At 44.8% G+C, this 17,432-nt stretch overlaps 1 protein-coding gene across 5 annotated transcripts in view; it reads right to left on the minus strand.

The window, feature by feature from the left end:
- Nucleotides 1-17,432, minus strand: part of LOC115079042 (NACHT and WD repeat domain-containing protein 2-like) — a 247,792-nt gene that overhangs the window by 125,802 nt on the left and 104,558 nt on the right. For all 5 annotated transcript variants that reach the window (XM_029582083.1, XM_029582174.1, XM_029582254.1 and 2 more), the window contains exons 13-15: nucleotides 14,213-14,371; nucleotides 7,587-7,710; nucleotides 4,546-4,752 (exon numbers count right to left, since the gene is read on the minus strand). In XM_029582083.1, coding sequence (XP_029437943.1) covers nucleotides 4,546-4,752; nucleotides 7,587-7,710; nucleotides 14,213-14,371 — 490 coding nt within the window. The remainder of the gene's footprint in view (nucleotides 1-4,545; nucleotides 4,753-7,586; nucleotides 7,711-14,212; nucleotides 14,372-17,432) is intronic.

Raw genomic sequence — 17,432 nt, forward strand, 5'->3', positions numbered from 1 at the left:
CAATGCAAAAGACTGGGAAGCCCCCCTTTTGCTGCTGGACTGCTGCCTTCATCTCAAATTTTTTCAGTTCCTAGTTAAGGTTTAGGTTGCTATGGGAGTAGGAATGTGTTTAATTAGCGTCCTTTAAATGTATTAGCGAATTCACTATATGTCTGGTAGTGGCCTACAGGGGAATGATCAAACTCTCAATACGGTGTGGGGAATTCGTGAAGTGAAGTAAAAGGCTGTTTTTTTTTTTCCTTTTACTGTGAAAGTGGCTCCTGCCTATAAACTAAATGATGAGCTAGGGGTGGGTAGGTGAGGGGTGGGAGGGTTGGGAAATACAAACAGTCTAACGTCTGTTTATTCACTGCCTTACTGACTATTAAAAGCACAAACACACAAACACACTAAATAATATTCCCCAATAGTTAACTTCGCCCCAATACCTTTTAAAAAATAAAATTACCCAAGCAAATCTTACCGATTCCTTTCAACCATCAGCAAGGTGATCCTCTCCCCTCAGTGCTCCTATGAGATTATTATGGGTTAGTTAGAGGCAGGGATGAGGAGGAGACAGACAAACTTTCTCCTCTCTCTCTCATGTGTTCAGCCATAAACATTCATATTCACACACACACACGCTCACACTCCTCCCCACACACTTGCTGGCTCCCATATATAACACACTCGCTTACATGCTCTCTCTCATGCACACAGACATGCATGCTTGTTCACACGCTCTCTCAAGTTCATACACATGCACACTCACTCACATGCTCTCTCTAATTCACACACACATGCAAGCTCATTCACTAATTCACTAGCATTCTCTCATTTTTTACCCCCTTGGCTGGCCTCTGGTCTCTGAGCCACAGATGAATTTACAATTACATACCTTTTGTATGTAAGTCAGTACCATAGCTAAACTTTGGCCAGTATGGCCATGACCGTAGGCGCCAGACCTAAAGGGCGCCACTGCGTGGGCACCACCACCGCTGGTCACACTTGGGACATAGTTCCGCGCCACGACTGCCATCTGCCACCACTTCATTTCCTGTTTCCTTCCAACCCTAACAGTGCATCCCGTGTCGGCGTGCTTACACGCTTGCAGCCGCACATGCACAGTGTTAAGCACATGCCGTGCAGAGGCAGGGCAGGCAGTGCCGTTGCAGGCAGCGAAGCACACCTGGCTGCTATCTCGAAAAAGGACTCTGGGGCTGACCGATCCAGCAGTGAGCATGTGGAAGGGGAGGCTCTACCACAGTGGTGGCTTTGAAGGAGACTGGCTCAGAGAGTACTGCAGTACAGCCGGCCAACAGGGTAGGGAAAGGATTGGGGAGAGAGAGTAGCTGAACCCGGGATGTGGTGTCAGGAGGAGGAGGAGAGGGCAGCGAGACTGGAGGTGTCTGGGGTACAGAGCGGGGAGTGATGTTAGTGATGTCCTATGTTTCTGAGTGAAAGAGGCAAATGTTCCTGGCAGTGAGAGAAAGAGTGGAGACAGGAATAGACAGGGGAATTGGGTAGAGCATGGGGATCCTATTGATGCCGGCTTGGAAGGGAATGAGGAGACAGAGAAAGGATACTGGTATTGCTTAAGGAGGGAGGCAGGAAAAGAGAGGGTGACATTGGTGGGTTGGAGGGAGGGGATGATGTGTACTCACGGGTGAGAGAGAGCATGAGTGGGGGAGAGAAATATAGCATGTGTGTGTGTGTGTGTGTGTGTATATTTGTGTGTGGAGGGGGAGAGAGAGAGCAAGCACATGTATGTGTGTTAGAGAGAGAGGAGAAAGTTTGGCATGCCCCAACACACACACACATACACACACTAATCCACAACAAATCTAAGGGTGAGAGTGACTGGAAATCACAAGTTCCCAGGTATGGAGAGTGAGATATTTTTAAAAATCCTTATTAGATTTACTTATTGCGTATTTGATGTGTCTGCTGTATTGAAATATTTTATTGGTGTTTGGGAAATTTTTAAAAATATGTAAATGAGTTTTTAATTATTGTATATTATTCTATTGTCAATTGTTTTGACCCACCGGTGTCCAACCAGCACCAGGGCTGATCTGGTCAATCACACACACACCTTTTCATAATGTTTAAATGCTGGCAGTTAGTGTTCTTTTGGTATGAGAGCAGAGGTTTACTATATTTCAATTATAATTCAGTTTGCTCATGGCTTTCTGAGGTCCAAGCTCACATTTAACATGGTACAGTAGGCCTAATACCATAGGGGTTCCAAGTGTCTTTTTTTTTTTTACAGTGTCTGGCTATCCTCACTATAGTTTATGAAATATAATATGCCTGTTGTAAGTAATATTTTTACCTCACTGTCCTTTCTTCATGAAAAATATGTTATAAATGCACAATTTTTAATTGATAATTAGTGTACCTCATAGCTCATGCTGTAGCTAGGAAGATGAAGCATGCATAACTACATATGTTCTCAGATGTGAACTGCTATGTGTTAAAAGCCATTGCTGGTGACTTGTTGCTGATAGGTGCTGAGAGCAGAGCCCAGATACTGGTCTAAATCTGTGCATCAGGCAGTGGTAACTTTTCCATGACGCTCCTAATGAGGTCTGAAAGCACACCATTGTGCATGGCACACTGCTCTAGCATGCTTATCAAACTGGTTCTGCCACCGTTGTACGCAACTATATTTATTTATTTATTTATTTGACATTTTCTATACCGATCTTCATGACAAGATTCATATCAAACCGGTTTACATGGAACTAAGGGATTAACAACATAACCATATAACAGGAAGGCTGATGCACAGTTACATATAACAGGGAGATTGAACTTGGGGGCTAGAGTAGCCAGGAAGTAAAAGGATAGCAAAAACTAGAGGTAGAGTACATATGTATATACTGGGGCTGGACCGAGAGTCTAGCCAATTGGGTTGAGTCTGTTTGAGATGTATGTTGATATATTGGAGCTTAAGGGAAGGCTTGGTGGAAAAGCCAAGTTTTAAGTTTTTTTCGGAAGGTTAGAAGACAGGGTTCCAGTCTTAGGTCCGTCGGCAAGTTGTTCCAGATGACGGGGCCGGCTGTGGAGAATGCACGTTCTTTGGTGGAAGTTAGACGCGTGGATTTAGTTGGTGGGACTTGAAGGGTTCCTTTATATGCTTCTCTGATGGGTCTTGCAGAGGAGTAAAGTTTGAATGGGATCTGAAGGTCAAGAGGTAGTTGGTGGTGGATGGATTTGTGGATTATGGTGAGTGTCTTGTGCATATCTCATGCATAATTCATGTTTTGAAGTTAATTTTGTGTTTACCTATAGATTATAATAGTAATAGTGTTCTAGTTTAAATAAAAAGAAAAATACGAGTCTTCCTGCTCGTTGTGTCATGTTGTGCATGGGGTGAGGGCGCACTTTTTCTCTTGGCCATAGGCGCCACATTGCCAGGCTACGGCCCTGATGTAATTTATGTGTGTACACAGGCCAAGGACAAAGCTGTTCTGTGTCCAATTAAGTCAAAGCTGTTCCTTCAAAGTAGGAATCATAAATCTTGCTCAGTGGCGGATTCACGATGTCGGACCAGCCCGGGTATTCGCCGCCCAGGCCGGCCCAGGACACATCACGTGGTCTGCCGAGCGCGGCTCTGTCATGGCCGCGTATGGCAGACCACGTGACTGGAGCGATCGGCCCACCGGGGGATGCCCGATCGGCCAATCCCCCCTGATCTTGTTCGTTCTGAAGAAAAATAAGACATCCCACCTGAACAATACAACAATGACATGGAAACATGAAAACATTGGAGATGTTGGCAGGGAAGGAGTTACTTCGCACAGGTCTTACTTCAAATGTGATGTCCTCTCTCCCTTCAACAACCACTACGGTCCCGGTGGGGTCGATATTCAAAAGATTTACCTGGCTAAAATCAGGTTTTAGCTGAGTAAATCTAGTCAGCTAAAAATATGGCCCCTCTAACTGGTTAAATTTCTACAGTTAAAATCACAAGCCACACAAATTTAGCTGGGTAAAAAAGGGGTGAATTCTGAGGCGTTCCCTGGGTAATGTTACAAATTAATCAGCACAATTTTCAGAGCTAATCAACTAAATTTAGCTAGATAATCCCAGCTTGTACAAACAAATAGCAGGCCTAAAGCTACCCACTCAAAATTTGAATGGGAAGACTTAGCTGCATAAGTGTGACTGAATATCCATTCAAAGATAGCAAGACATATTTACCCAGTTACCTTACCCGCTCTGTGTATTTTCCAAAATCGGCCCTTTTCTATCTATCCCATGCATGTTTAATTTACACAGTACCACAGTTTTGTCTCCTATCACCTCCGCTGCAAGTCTGTTCCAAGTGCCCACCATCCTCCCAGTGAAATATATTCTCTCACATTCTTTTGGAGCTTCTCCTCCTTCAGATTCTTATGACAACACCCTCTTGCCTTTGAGCCTTTACATTCAAGACAAAAATGCTTCCTTTTGGTACTTTATTGAAGCTTGCTAGATATTTGAACATTTGCATCATATCTTCCCTGAGGACAATGATAATAATGGGACAAAGATTAATCACAGAAGGGATTATTTTACCTGCAATGTTTTGAAGCATGAGCAGTCTGATTCGGTGGATGAGGAAACAATAAAACGCACATGCGGAGGGAGTTCAGCAGGGATCCACGATAAGTTACCATTACTCTCGGATAGTTCGTCTAAACCATCCAGCCCTATCAGCAGGGGCCTCTCCTCAGAAGCAAACTCCAGCAATGTGAAGAATTCATTCATCAGGCCTCTAAGGTCCTTAACAAATGAAAGCAGATAGACACATTTTTATTAGATGGATAACATCTGACAGACATGCAGGCAAGTGGCTGTTTCTGGTAGGAGATTTTTGGCCACTTCAGGTTTCTGAACTGCCATCTAGATGTAACTGTGGTATTTGCAGTCCTGCTCCTTTCATTTCTGATCAGAACTATAAGACTGATTTATCCAGCTAAGTAGCATTTGAATATCTACTCCTATATTGCTATTTAATTCCAGAAATGGTGGAGCAGTGTTCTAATAATGGAATTACAGAGGTTCAATTTAATTTCCTAATGGTCAAATGTTAACAGTTCTGGCACTCATTGACAGGGAAGCAGCCAATCCTCATTCAGTACTGAGTTCTGAACAAGGATTGACTGTTTCACCTGAGAGTGAAGTGAATAAATTAATAGCAAATGCTGGTGCATAACAGCTGCATTGGCTCTTTCAGGCTGATGCAATACAGTGCACTCAGTTGAGCACATGACTTTACCGGCACTTGGACGCACGTTTTGGACGCGTGTCCAAAACCCCTCATGCAATAAAGGGATTAGTGCATCCAAACAAGTGCAAAGATAATAGCGCTCATCACATGTAAGATCATGTTACTGAGGCTATTAGCTATTACCCCTTGATAGAAAAAAAAATGTGCGTCCAATGAGCACATTTTTATTCTCAAAAATGAATGCCTGCGCCGGAGCAGGCGCTAATTCTTGAGGAGCCCTAAAAGTTTACAGAAAAGCCGAAAACACTGCTTTTCTGTAGTTCCTCTGACTTAATATCTTGGCGATATTAAGTTAGAGGAACCTACAAAAAGAGACCAGAAAAAAAAGTGTCACCAGCGGTCAAGTTAGGAAAAGGGATGCTCAATTAAAGAGCGTCCATTTCCCTAACCCGTGGCTGTGCAGACTCTTTAAAAATTGAGCATCTGTTTTCCTAACCCGCTGACAGTCACCTCTCCAGGGCACCCGATGGCGAGGAGGCGCTAGGGATGCAAAAGTTTCCCTAGCACCGCCTTTCTACCATGGCAGCTCATTTAAATATTAAACCGGGCACCCGGGAGAGGTGGATTGGTGCGCGTTAAGAGAGCGGGCGCTCAATCATGAGCGCGCTGATATTGCATTGGCCTGGTAGTATTTAGCAGAGTAGGAGTAGGTAAGAGCCTCTTCTTCTCTCACTTCTTTTGGGGTTTTGGAGGTGGTTTGGGGGTATTTTTGGCCATCATTTTTTAAAGGAGGGTATAGGGGAGTGGGATCAGAACTGTTTGACCCAACAATATTTGTAGTAGTGGGGAGTGGCAGCAGGAAGGCAAACATATGGGGGGGGGGGGGCAGGAGGGGGGAATGACTTCTGTGCGGATGCTAGATTTATTTTGTTTTAGTATTCAGTAAGCCAGTGAGCAGCAAAGTTACCCCACTAACTTTATTTGGGTGACTTTTGCTGACCACATTCAGCAGAATATTTTCCCAGCTCATATCCATTGAATATCCAGGTAAAGTTACTGGGCTAACTTACCTGCTTACCAGCCGCTGAATATCGACTGCTAAGATCTTTTTCCATAGATAAGTGGATGGTAATTTTGAAACCCTGTGAGCAGCTCGCAGCCCCACTGGTGCTTTGTCCGCATTAGACTGCAAGCTTTTTTTTTTTTTTAATGTACGAGTACAGTCATGCAAAGATCTGCCGGCACAAGGCAATACCGCCCAACACGAATCTGGCCCATAAAAGTGCAAAGATTTAGATAATAAGAACTGAAAGCCCTGCAGATATCTGTCAACCCAATCTAAACTTCCAAGTATATTTCACAAACTCAGCAAATGCGCCATTTTAATTCTAGTCTCAGAACAGCAGTACTGGCTGGATTGCTTCTTCCAGACGTCAACCTGCTGATTTGTAGACTTTCTTACTTTTATTAATCTTACACCTATGTCACCTTTCTTTTTCTTTCTAAGTATATGTAATTTCTTGTGTTTTTAACTTTTTATTTTGGTATAAATGCTGTGCAATTTTTCTTATATCCTTGGCTCTATATTTAAAAATGTCCTTCCCCAGGTCATTAGCCTTCATACTATATTCATACTTTTCATGTATTGAGTGGATGCTTCCATGGGATTCTGAGAAGGATTAGAATAACAGCTCCCTGATCCACGTAGATTCATAATGCTTGGAATGACCAGCCTGCAGGAGCTTTGAAAACCTTAAACATTAATAATGCCGGACTACACTTAGCAGAAGGTTTGGGGGTGACCTGTATGGAGCAGCAGTTACAACCCTTAAAAACTTGCTGGGCAGACTGGATGGGACATTTGATCTTTACCTGTCATCATTTACTATCAGGCCAATACAGTACAGTGCGCTCCAGTGGGTGCACTCCAGTGGGTTAACAGTGCGCTCCAGTGGAGCGCACTGTTAACCCGCGTTTGGACGCGCATTTTCAATGCGCTAGCTTTACCCCTTATTCAGTAAGGGGTAATTTGCGCCCGCAACATGCAAATGCATGTTGATGGCCCTATTAGTTATTCCCGCGCGATTCAGTAAGTAAGTAAAATGTGCAGTCAAGCCGCACATTTTACTTTCAGAAATTAGCACCTACCCAAAGGTAGGTGTTAATTTCTGCTGGCACCGGGAAAGTATATAGAAAAGCAGTAAAAACCTGGCTAGTCTGGTTTTCAGGATATCCAGTGCCACAATGAATATGCATGAGTTGGATGGATATCTCTCATGCATATTCATTGTAGATATCCCAGAAAACAAACTGCCTAGGGCATAGTCTTGAAAATGGAGTCTTATGATGTGCACTGGAAATGGTGAGAGCTGCTGTGAAATTGTACCTGAGAGAAATTTGCTGAGACGTTGTACACCTCAGCAATCTGATAGCAAAGGCTTTGAAGGAGCAAGCGGACATTTCTGCTCTCACCGGTGACGCCGATAAATCGAATCACAACCCTCAGGTCGCTGCATATAAAAAAAGAAAACTTTCTTTAGTTTCCTAGTGAATTCTTGGCTTCAGCATGCTAATAAATCATTAATCAAAAGAAAGGTGACTGGCCCAGCACCACCACCACGTCCATTACAAAATACCGATCATTTTCAACTGCTTCCGGCTTACAGAATTCAAGGTGTGCCCCTCTGTTCCATACTGCACAATTCAAAGCAATACAACTGCACTGAACGTTCATTTATTAAGCTGTTTACGATGGAGTTATGGCAACCACAAAAACGTTTGCCTCAAAGGGGTTACTACATCTTGTAAAGCTTCCATCTCACTCACGTATGATATTGAAAATGGACTATGAGGTACATGGGGTAAAAATAAAATACCTGCATACATTGCAACTACCTCAAAATTTCCCCCTTGATTTGAGTCACTTTTATATCCTTAATTACTTCGGAATGTGAGGTTCAAGGCGTGTTCCCTCTATAGCGATTGTCGTCGGACACTAGCAAGAATTTGTTGGCTGATGCCAGCAACAGAAAGCGCACATCCCAGCTAATTCAAAGAAAAGAGAACACACATTTGATGATGGGGTGTGCGCTTTCTGTTGCTGGCATCATCCAACAATGATGTGCTAGTTAATTGAAAGTGGTTCCAATTAAGGGGGCAATTTAGATGTAGATGCAAAGTATTCTTTTACCACACATACCTTGTGGCGCATTTTCAAGCTAGCTGGGGAGTTTCTTTTTTAAAAAAAATTAGCTAAAGTATGTGAGCTAAAACCGCTTGCATACTTTGCACCTGCTTTGTGTGCAGGTGGCAGAAGAGGGATACATTAGCACCTGTGCTGTTGGAAACCCAATGTATGCATTGCTCTTTTCCTCCCCTGACCTAAATATGTGGAAATCCCTTTGCAAGTCTGAGAGTATTCGCTGGATTCTAAGTAAAAATAACTGAAATGTAGGGCCTCTCCTGGGAAGGCAGGAAGCTCAGTCCCAGGGATACCTTTTGTACAGTCCAAGCAGTCCCCTGGGGCATGGATTCTCTGATGGGGCTGGGGGAGGGGGGAGGGAAATAGACCTCCAGGGACCAAGAAGTGGGGAGAGGGGACTACTCTCCTCTGGGTGTACTTTCCTGACTGGATGCAAGCGCCACAATAAACAGACTGGACACTCTGGATGATGTTCCAGCTCAAACTTTACTGCAGATTGTCCAAGATAATCATTTGGCACCATACACATTTATTCCTGGTTGCATTCATGCCCCAAATGTATTCCTCAAATAACTCTCTGTCTGCGAATGTGTCTGTCCCTCAGTATTGGGGACCTGAAATGCTCTCAACCTCCAGGGCACAGCATGGTAAGCATTCCAGGTGGGCCAAGGCTTTTCCTAGATGAAATGGAAGTCTTGTTCCAACAACACCTGAGATCCAAATGTACGTCAGGTACTCCAAGCTCCCATTCGTCTTCCCTTCTCCCAGGGCAGAGACCTCAGTAGAGGTCTCCAGATGAACAAAACTTCTTACTCTCACTTCTCCTCTCCAGATGGTAACTTGGGATCTTTTGGATAAAAAGTCCAATGCAGTAAGGAAAAATGCTCTTCTAAGTTCCCCACTCAGATAGGAAGGGTGATAGCAAACGTCCTCCCAAAACAAAAGGAAAAGTCTTCACAAAAAATGCTTAATCATTCAAAACAGAATCATCCCATCAATGGGAGATGGAATCATTCTCTCATCCTAATTCCTCCCAAAGGTAGGGGGGATCAATGAAAATATACCGAAAAGTTAAATGTTAAAATTATCAGCAAACTGCAAAAAGCTTCAGACAACCCAAGCAGCCAGGGTGTGGACTGAGAAGCAAGGGTTGCATTGCCAGATGCCAAACATTTTTATAGCCCAATCAATCACAAAATCTAGCGAAAAAATTGCAAAAAGAAAATGTAATTATACAAGATTCTATACAAAATCCTGGATTGCATGCAAATAGATAAAAATCAAAAAGTTTAAAAACAAGGCTAGAAAAGCCTGGAAACCTCGGTTGTCGGAGAGAAGACATCAGACTCCTGCACCGCCGCCCTAGTTCCTCTCTCTCCTCTGGAGTTTTCTCTTTTGCTCTTAAAAATCAAGGGGGAGTGGGAAATGCAGAAAGCAGCCTACAACTGAAAACGACGGTCCCTAATTATAGTGTGTAAGGAGTATATTTTCTGTTGTTAAGTAGGAAAAAAAAGATAAGCAAACAAGTCGTAGGCAATACCTTTTTAATGGGCTAAAATACATCTGTGACTAGCTTTAAGTTAGTGTGAAGATGTCATCTTATACACAAAGCAGTCTCTCCATACTTCCAATGACCAGGCTATAACTGCACCAAAAACTTTCTTTTCTGCTTCAGATCTCCTGTACCATTATTATTCTGCCTTTCAAATGCATGGACATATCTCCAAACCTTGCAACCTAGGGACTTTTTGTAATTCTACCCAAACTAAAATATTATTGAATTTCCGCAACTAAAACCAGTTTCACTGATAGTGCACATGATCTGAGAGATTCAGTAACTTTGAGTAAGTTTAGGTGTAGTTTGCATTGCTTAGTTGGGGGGAGGGGGCCCACCGGGTAGGGAGAGCATATGGGAGGGGAGCTGATTCAGTACCAGCTTCTAGAGCATTTGGTGGTGGGGGAACCCCCACTCCCACTTACACGTCTAGAGGACGTGAATGAAGAGTGAATGGCTCGCGGGAATGATGGCTACTACCTGGAGATAATACCCTTATTCAATAAACATACACATGGTTAATGCAACTCCAACATTGCTCTAAGCTTCAACAGCAAGAGGAAATGTGGAAAAAGATTTGCATTCACAAAAAGCTGGGAGTAGTTTGCTTGTTACGGCGGTTACTACCCCAAACCAAATAAGCCTGATACTTCACTTTCAATGCATAACCAGCATAGCTCTCTGCTTCTGTTGGATTCGTGGACCCTTGGACCGATCGGAACCAGATGACGAGCCGCTGAGTGAGGTGGCAGCGGAAGTCCCAATCGGAAGGCGGCAAGGACCGAGTTCTGAGTGGCTGAAGTGGGATCCCGGAAAGCCCTATGCGACCAAGGGCTGTGGCAAGGAAGGACGAAACGGTGAAGCTGGTACGATGGTGAGAAGGTCTTCGCCCTGGAAGCCGAGCCTCCCCCGAGAGGAGCTCGTAGGAGTTCGGCCGCTGGGACTTAGGAGATTCACCCTGGAAGCCGGCGTCCCCCCAGGAGGAGCCCGTAGGGACCCGGCCGCTGGGACTTAGGAGAGCCCGCGGGGGCGGAGTCAGATGGAGTCCGAAGTAGTCGCTCACCAGTCCAGAGTCGTGTGCCAGGGAATCGTCGCTTGCCAGTCCGGGATCAGAAGCCAAAGGATCGCTGTAAGCCACACCAGGGTCCGAGAGCCGGGAGTCGTCGTAAGCCAGTCCGAGGTCTAGAGCCAGAGGGAACACCGTAAGCCGCGCCGGGTCAGAAGCCAAGAGTCGTCGTAATCCAGTCCAGAGTCAGGAGCCGAGAGTCACCATAAGCCAGTCCGAGATCAGGAAGCACAGGGAAGCAAGAGGATCAGGAACGCAGCAACTGGAGACAGGGTAACCCTGGGAACCTCGTTACAAGGCACTGGAGGAGAGCAGCTGCAGGGCTTAAGTAGCCCTGCAGCGTCTGACGTCATTGGAGGCAGTCCTGAGTGTTTCCCGCGCTGGCCCCTTTAAATTGAAGGCTGAGACGCGCGCGCGCGTCTAGGGGGCGAGGCCAGCCGCCGAAGGATGCCGGCTGCTCCGGCGGGGCGGAAACGGAGCAGAAGAGGGCCCTGCAGGCCCGGGCGAAGCTGCCCGATGTCGGGGCTGACGCGAAGGAGGTCCCCGGAGGCCTGGGGGACGCGGGAAGACACCGAGGCCGCGACCGGGTAGGCAACGATCCCGGGGCCGCCCCGGGATCGCAACAGCTTCAATGGCAGGGGGAATGAAGAAAAGTGGATCTATATACAGACAACAACCAACAAGGACTGAATCACATAGCCTGGGTAAACAAATAAACATGGGTGTAGCTTGCTTATTGTGGCGGTTACTACCCCTAACTAATGAAGCTATTTCACTTAGATGCAGCTCCAACACTGCTCTTTGCATTAATGGTGGGGGTGGAAGGGAAATAGAAACAAAGGGTTACTAAGAGCCAAGAGTAACAGATAAGTATGAGAAAAAAAAAAGTGCGAAGCTTGCTGGGCAGACTGGATGGGCCATTTGGTCTTCTTCTGCCGTCATTTCTATATTTCTATGTTTCTGTGACTGCAGCCACAGTGGCACACTTAAGCTTCACACTCCCATTAGTTACAGTTCATGCCATTGTGAGTGTATGAACCAGGTTCCACCACCAGCCTGTTAACTGCCCCATTTCTCCCCGGTAGCATTTAGTCAATGTGGCATAGCTCAGTCCTGAAATAAAAAATACGAATAGTACCGATGCTTGAAAAGTTATACCACTTTCAAATTATTTCATCTGAGTACAATGTTGTTTCTAGATACAAACCTTTCTGGCTCTCTACAGCCAGCTAAAAAGCCGGTGATGCACCAGCAAAAGATTGTCCGGAGACCAGGCAGAAGAAGCCCAAAAACATGCCCAAGTGAAAAAAAGTAGCCCAAAATCCTGCAGCAGAAAAAATATTTCCCGCACAAGCTTACTGAAAAGCAGTCCAATTGGGTGTGAAAACCGCCCATCTGGCAACACTGCTGAGATGGTAATTGCCTCCTTCCTTGTCTGGAAACAGTAGTCATGAGGGGCAGCTCACAAGAGATAGGGGAGCAAAGGGAAATACAATATTTCTCCTCCTAATTCCAACAAAAAATGCCAGGAGGAACTCCCACGCGCCTTTGAACAAACAGCTCCCTACTCCAGCAGACCTCACAGGTAGGTATTGTATAAAAAAAAAGAACTCTCTTACTTCCAAACCCCATGTCCTAGGCTAGGGCCATTTAATGGAGATCCCAAGGGGGTCTTTAAAGATATTATAATGCAGAGATGGTCAAAAAACCTTCAGCAGGCCGAAAATCCTTTAGTAAAGTACATACTGATTTGACTCAGCTCTGAGAAGTCTCTGGTCACTGTGACATAGTCATTTTAGTCCCTGAGAATGTTCTAAGCTCTAGATTATTTGTTCATGTATGCTCTATAAACAAAGTTGCTATTTTCTGTTTATGTCATAATATAGTCACCACTTTGTAGCAGAAGCATATATTAGTGAGAGACAACATGGAGGAGTAAGCTGTTGCTAGTAAATAACTAATTAGTTTATGTAGCTGCCATCTTAGCAGACCAGATAAGATGGACTCTGCCTCAGAAACGTGGGAATGGAGGAAATGGAAAGGGACGAAGCAACTCCCGATGGTGAAAGAAGAACGCAACCTGGGGAGTAAAGGACATTTGTATTACATGAAGCAATTAGGGGTCAATTTTAAAATGTGCACGGTTTCTGACGAGCGCACATGGACGCGCCAATTTTATAACATGCATGCGTCGGCACCGCCAGATTTTAATGTCCGCATGCGCATGTTCAGCCAAGTGGCTTCCTCTGCGTGTGTGTGGGGGATTTTTAAAATTACACGTAGCGACGTGATTGGCGTAGCGACGTGATTGGCCTTCTTCCCAGTTCCCTCCCAGTCTGCTTGAATTAAGGCAGGCTATGGTCAGGGCTGGTATAATTCAGGCAGAGACTGAGGCAGACTATGGTCAAGGCTGGCAGAGTTCAGGCAGAGCAATGTCGAAGGTCAGATCAAATCAGCAAGAAGAGGAGAATGAAGACAAGGGCAAGTATGGCAGGTAGGAGCAGAGCAGCATAGGTAAAGAAAGGGCTGGAAAGGAGGCAGGAACTGGAAAACAGGCAAGAAGACCAGCAGGGACAGGATTAAGGGTCATGATCAGGGTGCAAAGACAACACCCAGCCAGAGGTATCCAGAAGAACCTGTTGCTAGGGCATGGTTCATTGCACTGAACTCCTTTATATCAAGTGAGAGTGGTGATGTCATCAGTCGGTGTCTACAGGAACTCCTGAATGCAGGGCCTATATAAAGGCTCAGGCACTGCAGTCTACTGCTTGTAGATACTGCCAGCCCTGTTTACAGTATCATATTTGTTTTGGGTTTTCCTGGGAAATCCAATCCACTAACACCTTCTTCCCCTGATGGAGGCACCAGATGCTAAGCACTCAAGGACCAACAGAGCCCACCCGAGGGGATTTCCCACAAGATTGGTCCCCACAACAATCCCACAAGGTAATTGGGTATGGAGTGTTACATATGACATTGCAATATATGATGTAGTCTGACTTTCTTGACAATTAATGGAGTTTTTATATTAACATTTAAGAAACTGAAGAGACTTGCATTTTACTTTTTGCTTCTTGTGTTGGCATGACTTTATCATGAGATATTCTTATTTCAATTATAGTATTTCATGTAGCATATCATAAAAGTTGACTGATTCATTAACTGAAACCAATGCCATCAAGCTCTTACCCTGCTATCCAGTTAGTAGCCGAGGAGACTGCCTTCGCCATGATAGCACTCTTTCCACATCCAGCTTCCCCATGGACTACAATCAATCTTCCATTGCAACACTGGGCACACTTTCTTAAGTCATCTAGAAATGTTTCTCTGCCCACGAATGATTTAACACTGTATGAGAAAGATAAAATGGTTAAATATTAGGGATGTGCATTCGTTCTGGTTCAGGAACCACGAAACCTGAACAAATTTTTCCTGAAATTTCGGGAAAAATTTGGTTTTGGGTTAATGCGCACTAACTCCCATTAGTGTGGGCTAACATTAAAATGTTAGCGTGCACTAACCCAAAATTCAGATCCCCCCGAATTTCAAAGGCCCTAACCATGGGAAATACGATATTTACTGCGACGGGCTGATAACGAAGCACGAACCAAAAGGTTCAGGCTTTGCACATCCCTGTTAAATATGACTCTTCCTATGATGAAAAAATCTGTATGAATCCACAAATCATCTTTCTCCATTTCAGTGCAGTGGGATGAAAATTTGGAGAAGATAATCTCAAAAAAGGCATTACAATGTTTGTCTGCTGTACCTGAATGTAACTCGCCTTGAGCTACAATGAAAAGGCATGAGCTAAATATATAAAATAAATAAATAAATTGATTGATTGAATTAAATAAATAAGGAGCTTGACACAGGAAGTCTATTCCAGGCATATATCGTGCAAGGTGGAAAGCACAGATCTGGTCTTGGCAATAGAGGAGAAGGGCATAGTTGAGTGACTTGCCCAATGAGTAGAGTTCACAAGGACAGGTGCAGGGAGTGGTAAGGGAGGCGCGTTAATGAGGAGCTGCAGAATGAATGCACTTGTAAGTGAATAAGAAAAGCTTGAACTATATGTGAGAATGGATAAGGAACCAATAAATGACTTGAGAAGAGGGGTTATATGGGTGTTGCAACATTAGTAGAAGTAAGTTGCACATCTGAATTTTGAATGGATTGTAGTGGAAAGAGAAGATTCAGTGGAAAACCTATGAAAAGTAGGTTGAAATAGTTTCAGTAGGAGGTGATGAAAGTGTGGCTAAAGGTTTCGGTAGTGTGTTCAGAAAGGAAAAGATGAATATGGTGATGATATAGAGAAAGACACTACATGTTATAGCAGAGTTTTGAATGTGTGTAGAGAAATAAAGAGAGGAGTCAAAGATAATACTGGAAGATTGGGCATCCAAATGGCAGATTAAATTTAATGTGGACAAGTGTAAGGTGTTGCATATAGGGAAAAATAACCCTTGCTGTAGTTACACGATGTTAGGTTCCATATTAGGAGCTACCACCCAGGAAAAAGATCTAGGCATCATAGTGGATAATACTTTAAAATCGTCGGCTCAGTATGCTGCAGCAGTCAAAAAAGCAAATAGAATGTTAGGAATTATTAGGAAGGGAATGGTTAATAGAACGGAAAATGTCATAATGCCTCTGTATCGCTCCATGGTGAGACCGCACCTTGAATACTGTGTACAATTCTAGTCGCCGCATCTCAAAAAAGATATAGTTGCGATGGAGAAGGTACAGAGAAGGGCAACCAAAATGATAAAGGGGATGGAACAGCTCCCCTATGAGGAAAGGCTGAAGAGGTTAGGGCTGTTCAGCTTGGAGAAGAGACGGCTGAGGCGGGATATGATAGAGGTCTTTAAGATCATGAAAGGTCTTGAACGAGTAGATGTGACTCGGTTATTTACACTTTCGAATAATAGAAGGACTAGGGGGCATTCCATGAAGTTAGCAAGTAGCACATTTAAGACTAATCGGAGAAAATTCTTTTTCACTCAACGCACAATAAAGCTCTGGAATTTGTTGCCAGAGGATGTGGTTAGTGCAGTTAGTGTAGCTGGGTTCAAAAAAGGTTTGGATAAGTTCTTGGAGGAGACGTCCATTAATGGCTATTAATCAATTATACTTAGGGAATAGCCACTGCTATTAATTGCATCAGTAGCATGGGTTCTTCTTAGTGTTTGGGTAGTTGCCAGGTTTTTGTGGCCTGGTTTTGGCCTCTGTTGGAAACAGGATGCTGGGCTTGATGGACCCTTGGTCTGACCCAGCATGGCAATTTCTTATGTTCTTATGTTCTTATAATACTTAGCCAGCTAATTTTTAAGATAGCCAGGTATATTCAGTGGCGCTGCCATGCCACTGAATATCCCAGTTAAGTTAGGTATATCTGGCTAACTTAACTAGCTGCTCAGCAGCTAAATATCGACCCCCCCCCCCCCCCATTAAATATAAGATGGCAGTGAGATATCTAGGAGACAATGTTAGATATGCTGGCTGATATTTGGAACAGGATTCTTAGTGAAATTCCTGGTATAAAAAGGTAGATCTGTTAAGCTGATGGACCCTTGGACCAAGGGGGAGTTGGCACTGCCTGTGGAAAGGTGCCTTACAGGCCCCCACCGTTGGTAGGCAAAGAGGATGAGGAGCAGAGACCCAGCTGGAACTTCACCACTACCAGCCCACATTCCCCTTAGGTTGAGCCCTTGGGTGCTGGGTCTGGCTGGACTTACGTGGGGCCTCTGCGAAGATGGGAGTCCAGAAGAGGAGCAAGAAGCAGTCACGCAGGCCAAGACTGGAGTTGGGAAAGGAGTCCAAAGTGATGGCAGCGGACTCACAATCAAAGTCCATGCAGCAGTCCAGGCAAGGGTTGTGGCAGGTGGCGTAGCTTGTAGTCAGTATCCAGGCAAGGGTCGTGGCAGGCAGTGTAGCTCATAGTCAGTCCGATCCAAGTTCAAAGCCAAAGACAGTCAGGAGAAATGAGGAGGCAGGACCAACTCAGGAACTCAGAGGCAATACACTTCACATGAGTGAGGAGACCTATTGCCAAGGCATTAGATGAAGACAGGGACTACCCTTATATAGTCCCTGGAAGATGATGTCATCGATGAGACCCGCGGAGCTTTTCCTACTGCAGGCCCGTTAAATCTGGAACAGAAGCTTGCGTGCATGCCTAGGGGGTCGGAAGCTGGAGCGGAGTGTTAGCAGCATTCCTGCTGCGAGAAGGCAGAGGTGGTGTTGGCTGGTGGCTCAGAGCCACGTGGAATGATGGCACCACTCAGGGCCTCAAAGAGAGACAGTTGTATTGGCATCGGCTCCCTGCCGCTGCCAGGGAGCTCGGGCCTGCTTCTGCCATGGCGGTGTGATGATGGGTGAGTGGGGCCGGTCACAGGGATCTGTTTCT

Source organism: Rhinatrema bivittatum, chromosome 1 (assembly GCF_901001135.1).
Source record: "Rhinatrema bivittatum chromosome 1, aRhiBiv1.1, whole genome shotgun sequence".
Lineage (NCBI taxonomy): Eukaryota > Metazoa > Chordata > Amphibia > Gymnophiona > Rhinatrematidae > Rhinatrema > Rhinatrema bivittatum.